This window comes from Nanorana parkeri, unplaced genomic scaffold (genome assembly GCF_000935625.1).
Source record: "Nanorana parkeri isolate BGI_ZX_2015 unplaced genomic scaffold, ASM93562v1 scaffold960, whole genome shotgun sequence".
Classification (NCBI taxonomy): Eukaryota; Metazoa; Chordata; class Amphibia; order Anura; family Dicroglossidae; genus Nanorana; species Nanorana parkeri.
In genome coordinates, this window is record NW_017307228.1 from 507,649 (window position 1) to 516,847 (window position 9,199).

The 9,199-nt window shown below is 44.2% G+C and overlaps 1 protein-coding gene across 1 annotated transcript; it reads left to right on the forward strand.

Annotated features, from left to right (window-relative positions):
- Positions 1 to 1,025: 1,025 nt before the first annotated feature.
- On the forward strand, positions 1,026 to 8,029 carry LOC108795348 (DNA-directed RNA polymerases I and III subunit RPAC2-like). Its single transcript, XM_018566586.1, has 5 exons — positions 1,026 to 1,101; positions 3,240 to 3,337; positions 3,457 to 3,533; positions 5,551 to 5,633; positions 7,901 to 8,029. The coding sequence occupies exons 1-5, from the start codon at positions 1,063 to 1,065 to the stop codon at positions 7,946 to 7,948; spliced, it is 345 nt and encodes a 114-aa protein (XP_018422088.1). The 5' UTR covers positions 1,026 to 1,062; the 3' UTR covers positions 7,949 to 8,029.
- The last annotated feature ends 1,170 nt before the right edge of the window (positions 8,030 to 9,199 follow it).

Genomic DNA, 9,199 nt, shown 5'->3' on the forward strand with positions numbered 1-9,199 from the left:
CCAATGTAAGGGAGATTCTACACTGACCTCCAATGTAAGGGGGATTCTACACTGACCTCCAATGTAAGGGGGATTCTACACTGACCTCCAATGTAAGGGGGATTCTACACTGACCTCCAATGTAAGGGGGGATTTACAGTGACAGTCCCTCTTCTGATAACCTCTGCATTCTGATCCACCCCTTCTCTACTTACCTCTACACCCTATACCCCTCGCTGCTTACCTCTACACCCTAAACCCCTCTCTGCTTACCTCTACACCCTAAACCCCTCTCTGCTTACCTCTACAACCCAAACCCCTCTCTGCTTACCTCTACACCCCAAACCCCTCTCTGCTTACCTCTACACCCCAAACCCCTCTGTGCTTACCTCTACACCCCCTCTGTACCCCAAATTACTGACTTTTGCATTTTAAACCCTCCCTGTTCAACTTTGCACCCCCAAAGCCTCCTGGTCACCTTTGTACCTCACATAGTTCGGCGTGCAAAAGTAATCAGAGTAGGGGGTGCAGAAGCAAGCTCGCCTCTGCCGCAGCCCCTTTCATATGCAATGCATTGCCTGTTTATTGGCTCTGGTGACAGGCAGCACTGCGCACATCCTCCAGTGGGGAGTATTCAGCACTGTGATGATGAGCCGGATATCTGGGGACGGGATTTACATATGAACGAGCTGCGATGTTTACATACATAATGCTGGCTCCTTAAATGCAAATCATGTATATTAATGAGCTGTGGGCACACTTCAATAGAGTCGGTCTGAAGTAGTGGCAACTTCACTAGGGACAATTTCAAATCCCATTCGTGACTGTCCCGGTGTTCCGTGAGAAATCCCGACCGCAGAAAGGTGATAGAACATAGGTCAGCAAGCATGCTTGTGTCACACGTGACCAAACACCAACATCGCCCGTTACCCCGCCTACACTGCCCGTGCACAGACACTAAGCTCATACCGCTGTGTCACTGTTGACCCGCCTTACGCTCCGCCTATTCCTCTCCGCCCTCCGTTCACGTCACTTCCGGATAAATCTCGTGGCTGGTATCCCACCGGTGTGCTGAGTGGAAGCATGGCGGCTGCAGCGGAGAAGAAGCCGGTGCTGGAGATGGTAACGTGGAAATAAAGGCCAAACATTTCTGTTTAGTTTTGGATAGCATAAGGAAGGTTTATGCCATCAGTGTCCCATTGGGGAGATTTCCTTTCACTTCCTGTCTCATATCCACAACAGGAAGATCCCTAACTGTCGCCAAAGTTAGTGTCCCCATTGGAGGATTTTGCCTCTCTTCCTGTTCTGGTGACAACTGACTGAGGTTTTCTTTCAGTATACATATTTCCTGCCTGCAAGGCATCACTCTGTAACTGCTGTCCTCTGAAGTCTGCGGGGAAGCTGACACTTCTGGTAGTGTGTATCTCTGGGGTCCACCGCAGTGTTCGGAGCTTCCTCCTGCTGATTCCCCAATCATAAGCAGGACCCCCGCTAGTGTATGTTTACTGCAGGGGTGGGCAACTCCAGCCCTCTGGCTGCGCTTTAACTACAAACCCCAACATGCCTTTGTTCTGGGAGTCATGCCTGTAATGGGCTTGCAATGCCTTCTGGGACTTGTAGTTCCACAACAACAGGAGGGCTGGAGTTGTCCACCTCCTGGGTTTACAGGAATATGGCTACTGAGAAGAGTTTGGCTATGGCAGAAGTGGGGTAGCACAGTGGCTCAATGATCAGCACTTCTCTCTTGCAGCGCTGGGGTCCTTGGTTTGAAACCATGTTTGACCAGGACACTATCTGCATGGAGTTTGCATGTTCTCCCCTGCATGGGGTTTCCACCTACACTTCAAAGACATGCTGGAAGGTTAATCGGCTCTTACCTAAACTGACCCTGTATGTGAGTCCGGGGGCCCCTGTATGTGAGTGCGGGGGACCCTGGACTGTAAGCTCCTTGAGGGAATGATGTGCATTGTGTGAAGTGCTGTGTACATGTTCTCTCTGTTCTTGTCTATCGGATGTCAGACACAATGAGAAGGAGAAATCTCACCAACAGAGGCAGACAGCAAATACAGATCACACAAACACTTTTTCCCCTGACACTGGGCACCACAACGCATGGTAGTGTTGCTGCACATTGCTGGGAAGCACCTGCATCCTAGGTGCATTGCATGGGAAAGTGTGTGTGTGTGTGTTACACTGCTGTGCTTGTCCTGGCACAATCCTGTCTGCTGCAAACAGTTCTTTGTATCAGCCACAAGGTGGCACTATACGGCTGTGACTAGAAAGTGACTGGATTGAATTGTCAGGTTCCTCACATTACAGGCCACTTCAACCAAAGCTATGCTGGGTAGTGTCGTCTCTGCCCTGGTATCAGTGACAACAGGAAGTGAGGCAAATCCGACTGCACTAAGAAGCTGACAAATGTTCTCCACTCTTATCTGAAGCTAAAAAAACAAACCTGTCTAGGTTCTGTTGGATAGAAAACATGGAAAATCACTATCACTGTAAGGGCTCATTCAGATGGGCACCAAAAACACGGCATACACATGTATATAGTATTGTACTCGGAAGGTTTTAGGTCCATTTACACAGCTATACATGTCTGAGAAAGGTTTTGTAACATTCAGCAACTTAACGTACAAAACAAAGCTGCATCCAGCGCCTAATTCTGATCCATATTTGCACATATGTAAGGGCCCATTCACACCAAAATTGCAAGTCAACAGAGGGCCCGTTAACTTGCAGATTCAACCGCCATTGACTTTCGTTCGGTTATCATGTGGACATTTTTCTCATGGGTTGGAAGGGTGATGGATGGACTGTATATAGAAATACCAATCTGCTCTCTGCTTCATTTACTTGTCACATGTTAGTTGTGTGTGAAACAACACGGTATAGGAAGGAACTCCTCGTTCACACTCTGACTGTCAAATTTCAGGATCTGGGGGCAGATTGTTGTGCTGTGTCAAGGGGCAAAGGATGTTCTTCGCACCGATCAGAGTAAGGCCCCATTCACACCGGGCCGGATCCGCCGACATGAACAATCCCACACATTGCTATGGGGACCATTCGTACGACCGTGCAGCTCAGCGCGATCTGAAATCCCCCCACCCCCGCCTGAATTGCTCCCTGACCCTTTTTTTGCTGCACTGATCAGTGCGGTTTCCATACAGCTTTCAATGGAACTGCACTGACCCGCAGCCGTCCTGGTGTAAATGGACTCTAAAGCAGCCATATTGTTCTGACTGGGCTTTCTTTTTCAGGTCCAGGCCAGTGGAACGGATGAGTCATGTGTAACGTTCGTCTTACATGAAGAGGATCACACTCTAGGGAATCCTCTGCGATACATGGTCATGAAGAAGTGAGTGTCTGCAGTGGAATATGATGGGTTGTACCTTTTTTGTTTGTGAAGTGATATATTTGGAAATATACTCCTTGTTAGCAGGATCTGGTCATTTACATCTGTTTTCTTATCTATAGCCCAGAAGTGGAGTTCTGTGGGTACAGCATCACCCATCCTTCCGAAAGCAAAATTAATTTCCGCATCCAAACACGAAGTACGTAATACTTGTGTGCAACATCTCGTCTCGTGTATTGTGATCCAAAGCTGGCCAATCTGTACCCAGCCTATTGTGTGATGCAGGCAGCTATAGAGGCAATGTACAAATCCTGTTTTAAAGATGCAAGCTCTGTGACTTTCCTTCCTGATTACTCGCTCTGGACCATTGATCCTCAGTAGCTCAATTTGGACTGGTTCTCTTAAAAGTGTATTTCCGCTTTTGCCCCCTATTGGGATAACCCCTATTTTATATTTGTGATCCCATTTACATTTGTATAATATTTTAAAAAAAAATCTGCTTGCAGTTTAAATAGTTTGTTTGTTTGCTTGCTAACATTTCTACTTGGCTTTTCCTGTTAGGAAGGGCTGTGAACGGTTTGATAAAAGAGGACTAAAGCCAAATCTCCTCTTCTTTTTTTTTTTTTTTTTTGGTAGGGGGGTTTAGTCCTCGTTGGGTCAAAGGAGAACATTTACTAATGTATTCACGTGACTCAGTCAGCATCTAGCCGGCTATTGCCCTCTAATTGCTGACAGCGCAGCGCAGAGGTGCTCTGCAGCCGGGAAAGATCCCAACAATATTGTCAGGATCCACCCTTCTGCCTGATTGACAGCTGGCTCTGCCTCTAGAGCCAGTGCTAGCTGTGCCCACCCCCTTCATTGTCTGTCCCTCCAATGAGCACTGGAAGAATAAATAGAGGGGAAGGGGGAATCCCTGTTGGGAGCGGTGACTGACACTCGCGGATCTCTGCAGTGAGAAGGCCAGGAGCTGAGTGATCAGTGGTTTGTGCTCACACAACTCTCGATCTATAGAGCCTGCGTATGACGACTGCAGTGTCACACGTCGGCTCTTAGTATTAGGAGGAGTACATTTTACTCTCCCAATACTTCTCCTTTAACCCTGTCTGTACTGTGCTGGCTGACTCATTATGATTTTGAAGGGTTAAAGGATTTAAATCCTGGCTTCTGCATTGTATGTTAATAATAATTAAAAAAAAGCACATTCCACACGGTCCTGTCCTCAGTCTTTCTTTAAGGGCCCATTCACACCATGTCTGGATCATGTCCAGACAAGACCAGATTGTTTCTGGACCCAAAGTGCTTCCTAATGTATCCCTATGCTATTTCTGGCCTCTGTTCACACAGCGCAGTCCATTCCAGACCAGAAAAATACTGCTTGCACTGGATCGCATACAAATGCATCAAACGCATACAAACTCACTGGATCGCACCTCTAAGACCATTTGAAGCAAAAAAAATAATTCCAATTGTGGTAAAAACGCAATGCGTTCCAGAAAATGGTGTGAACCTGCCCTTAGGCCAGGTTCACACCATTTTCCAGACCAGATCTAGAACATATTGCATTGTGTTTTTGCCGCGTTTCGAAGCGGGTTGTTTTTTTTTTTTTTTGCTTTAACATGGGCTTTCAGGTGCGGTCCAGTGCATTTGTGATACGTTCCAGTGCATTCCATACCAAAGTGGACCTGCAGTATTTTTCTGGTCTGGAATGGACTGCGTTGGTGTGAAATAAAAATAACTTGGGGATGCATTTTTTGGGTCCGGAAACAATCTGGTCTGGAGATGATGTGGTGTGAACCCAGCCTAAGGACATATCACTGTGAAGGTGCCTAGAAAACCTTGAATTCAGCCATTTTGCCTGCTACAACAAAACATCTAAAAGGTAAGAAATCATTTTTGGCATGCTGTGTGAATGGGAACATGTAATAAGCATATAGAGGGGTTTTCTCAAATCTGAATACCAATGTGGAAATACACTATAAGGAATGCGGTAGGAGGAGATGCTTGTCATTGAGTGGATTGGTGTGGGTATCTGATTGACTTTTATTTTTAACTTTAAAACTCTTAATTGCAAAAACATCTATTTACTCCAAAATCGGTCAGTAGTCACTCACAAGAGACTGCTATTTACCACTTCCTGAAATAGGAAATCAGTAACCACTAGATTCTGACGTCTCTGCGCTGTGCTATATTTATTTTCGAATGGTCTCTGCTTTCAGATGGACTTTCTGCAACTGAACCATTCAGAAAAGGACTAACTGAACTCCTGGATGTCTGCCAGCATGTCTTGGATACATTTGAGGTATAGTAATGTAGACGCCTGATTGGGTGGAGGGGCAGGACTGGGGGATACACTGCTGTCATAATAGATGTAAGCTGGTTTGAAGGCCCTATCCTGGCCACCTTCCACAAGCTCTACCTGTGCAGAACGTTTATCCTAAGGTGTATCCATTCATGTCAGCTGAGGATCATTCTGACTTGCACACAGCACAGACAAACTCTTTAAACTTGTCATTTACATAAACTAAGGTTCCTGTTTATGGACTTGAGGTGTCGGTAAACCCCCAAGTTTGTTTTTTGTGTTGTCATTGTATCCAAAACTATTGTCTGTGTGCTTAACCTTTCCTTCCTTACTATATGCATTGCATTTAAATACCTGGTTGATCCTGGACTTCCTTATCCGGAGTGACAACACTATTACATCCTCCGCTCTTCTGTCTTTTGCGTTGCCTCTCTGTGCATATGCTCAGATGTCTGTTGAGCAAGCAGTTTTACTTCCTCTCTTCTCCCCAAGCAGCTGCCCCAGATGACTATATATCTCCAGTGGTTTGTGGGGAAGACAGTTGATGGCTTCCTCTTCTCTGCCGCCACCAGTCTAAACATCATAAGTATTAAGGCTCGGATGATGTGCATTTTAGTTTTACATCCAAGTAAATTAAACCATGCTCTGCAAAAGTGCATATGTGTATATCCAGCCTCATTCTTAAATCAGTATAATTGTGGAGAATTTCCTTTTTTAAATTCCTCCTTATTCAGCTTTCCTTGGTTTTTCTGAGGATAAGGAGGATAAGTCAAAGCTTAGAATCATAAGAGGCCCCCTGAGGTCTGACAGTTGCTGCACTAATTGCGTAGACGTATGCTCATAACATCAGTTGCAGTTGTCACTAGCGGCCCTAGATGGTGCTGAGGACATTTAGTTTAGGACATTTCTTTACTCATCAGTGCCATCCAGTTGCTCTAGTGCCGTGCGAATGGGTTATGCCGAGCGGAACTCTTATGCATGAAACCTTATATCTTTAGTCTGCACCCATATTGTGTATTTGTAAATGTGATGTTTCTTTATAGCTACCACTGTGTAGGTGAGATCATAAAATGTTTCTTCTACATCAATGCTGTATTATAATATGCAAATTACCTACAGAGACCTCAGATAATGCAAAGTGACACTACATTGGCCAGCCTAGCGTCTTCTTGCTTTTAATCCTTGGGAAACACAGCAACACTATTTCAAGCCTTTTTATCTGAACAAATCAATTTGTTTTGCTGTGTAAGCAGGTTGGCAGCGTCTTCCTCGGGATGGAAATCTCCCAGCATCAAGGAGTGTTTATTACATGAGAGCATTAGTTGCTGTAGAAAAGAGTCATCTTCATGCTGCTAATATAGTGGAGCTTTCACAGTCACTTGAAAAGTCAGCAGATGTCGGCACGTGCAGTTTAACTCCTGCCGTCTGTTTCTCACCGTATTCTGTGATATGGAATTGATGAAGCCGTAGCTTCCCTGAGGTTTAAGCTACATGGTAGTGAGGCTTAATAACAGTCGCAGCTTCGTGCTATACTGCAAGGCTAAATGCAGAGTCCCACCATTTACAAAGTCATATGGTCATGCTTTGCTTCCTCTTGGCTTTTGTAAAGAATTTGAAGACATTCAGCCCATCATGATGCACCCATGCTTGAAAGCCCAACTTGAGTTTTAAGATGTGTGGGGCATGGCTATACACATGCAGGGTCAGACTTCTTACTGCAGCCTTTGTGTTCCTGCAATGGTCGCAAAAGTAATGTTCAGTTTTTGTGCAACTGTACACCTATCTCTTAGTAGACTAAGTATCCCCATAACCTTACCTCTACTAGGCAACGTAACGGGTTCATTTTACAGTCGTGAGCATTGAGAATTGGAACTCTCCATTCTTGTGCTCCAACTACCATCCTTGTCCGCCATCAGACTGGGAACTACCCAGTACTTCAGAGTAAAGGGAACACTGGCCACACCTGTTGCCTTCCTACCGTGTAATACTGGGTGCGTGAGCAGGGTCACAAGGGGTGGGGGGCTGTAAACGTAGCCCTGTGTACATTTCAGTTTGTTCAGAAGACCTACATAGGAATGTGTTCTGATGGTGAATGAGGAATGCGGAGATGGGGTAACTACAGCCTGCCAGTTGTCTGTCTAGTAAAATAAACTTACTTTGCCTAGAGTGGGATCATTGGAATTTTAAGAGTCACTTAATTGGCATGTTCTTACTGTTTCATGTCCTTCTCTTTTTTTTTTTTTTTTTTTTTTTTTTTTTTTTATCAGACCAGTATGAAGAATTACACAGACCAGAAGGAAGCTGCAGTAGAATGACAACCATCCTTATCTTATATTTGTTTACAATTTTCCTGGATGTGATTATAATTATTTTTATAGTAAATGGAAACGAAAAAATGTGAAACATTTTATATCAGTCCGGTATTGGGCTCCCTAAGAGTATACAGAATGGAAGCGTGCTGCCGCAAAGCAAATAAATGTAAATATTGTGGGTACTGTGTATCTAGTGCGCGAGTGTTTTTGGGCTGAATTTGAAAACACGTTATTTCAGAGCATGCTGGATAAAGCAAAACTGTTGTGTATATTGAGTGAGTTTACCTTTTTTATTACTTTAATAAAAGTAATTCTTGTAAAATATACAAGAAAATCATGTTTTTGTTATATTTTTTTATGATGCTACTATAACTTGCCATATAGACCCAAGAGGAAACGAGAGAAAATGTCTCAAAAATAAGGGAAATTCCTCTTTTCACCAGACAAGTGTCCCCTCTGGAAGATTTCACCCCTATTATTGTTGTGGTGGCGGCTATGTATGAGAAGTGATTTACTTCTTTACAGCCGCCCGATAACTTCTACGTCGTAGGCATCTCCCTGCATGCCGGAGTGAGAGAAAATAATTCTAGGACCATTGTTTACTGTAAACTGATGAGCTGTATCCATTTACTCAACCCAGCCTCGTCTTTTATATTAAAGTTGGGTATTCTATTGTGTTTTGAGTGCACTAAAGTTTGTGTATTATTAGGTTTTATAAAACGTAGAGAAATTATCTTGTTCTATAAATTAAAGCTGCAACCATTTTATTCTACCGGGTCTCAGATTTAAAAAAAAATATGTAAATGTTTTGCGGATTTTAATTAATCTTCTGTCCAAGATGTGCATTTAAGGTTGGCACAGCCATGGTTGCCACAATGATTTTGAAGAAATGACACCCCTGATCAAACAGACACATTGACGTATTCCTGCCCAGGAACATTCCTTTCTCATCCCTTCATTGAAGGACACAGTGGAGATCTTGAATCTCTCCGACATTCCACAGTCCTTACCAATAGAGAGTGCCTATTAAACCATGGGGGGGCCTCTCTGAACGGTTGCCCCGTTACCACATAAGAACTCTAATGGGCAAGACTGCAAAACATTCAAAATCTCTGCTGTGTCCTTCAATGCAGTGAAAAGAATTTTACCGCGAGTATTATTATACAGGATTTATATAACGCCAACAGTTTGCACAGCGCTTTACAATATAAGGAAGACAAGATGGTAAGGAGGGCCTACAGTCTAAAGAGTACA

Coding starts and splice junctions, on each gene's coding strand:
- LOC108795348 (XM_018566586.1), top strand. CDS start 1,063: ATGGCGGCTGCAGCGGAGAAGAAGCCGGTGCTGGAGATG. Junction 3,338..3,456: donor CGATACATGGTCATGAAGAA/GTGAGTGTCTGC, acceptor TCTTATCTATAG/CCCAGAAGTGGAGTTCTGTG. Junction 3,534..5,550: donor TTTCCGCATCCAAACACGAA/GTACGTAATACT, acceptor CTCTGCTTTCAG/ATGGACTTTCTGCAACTGAA.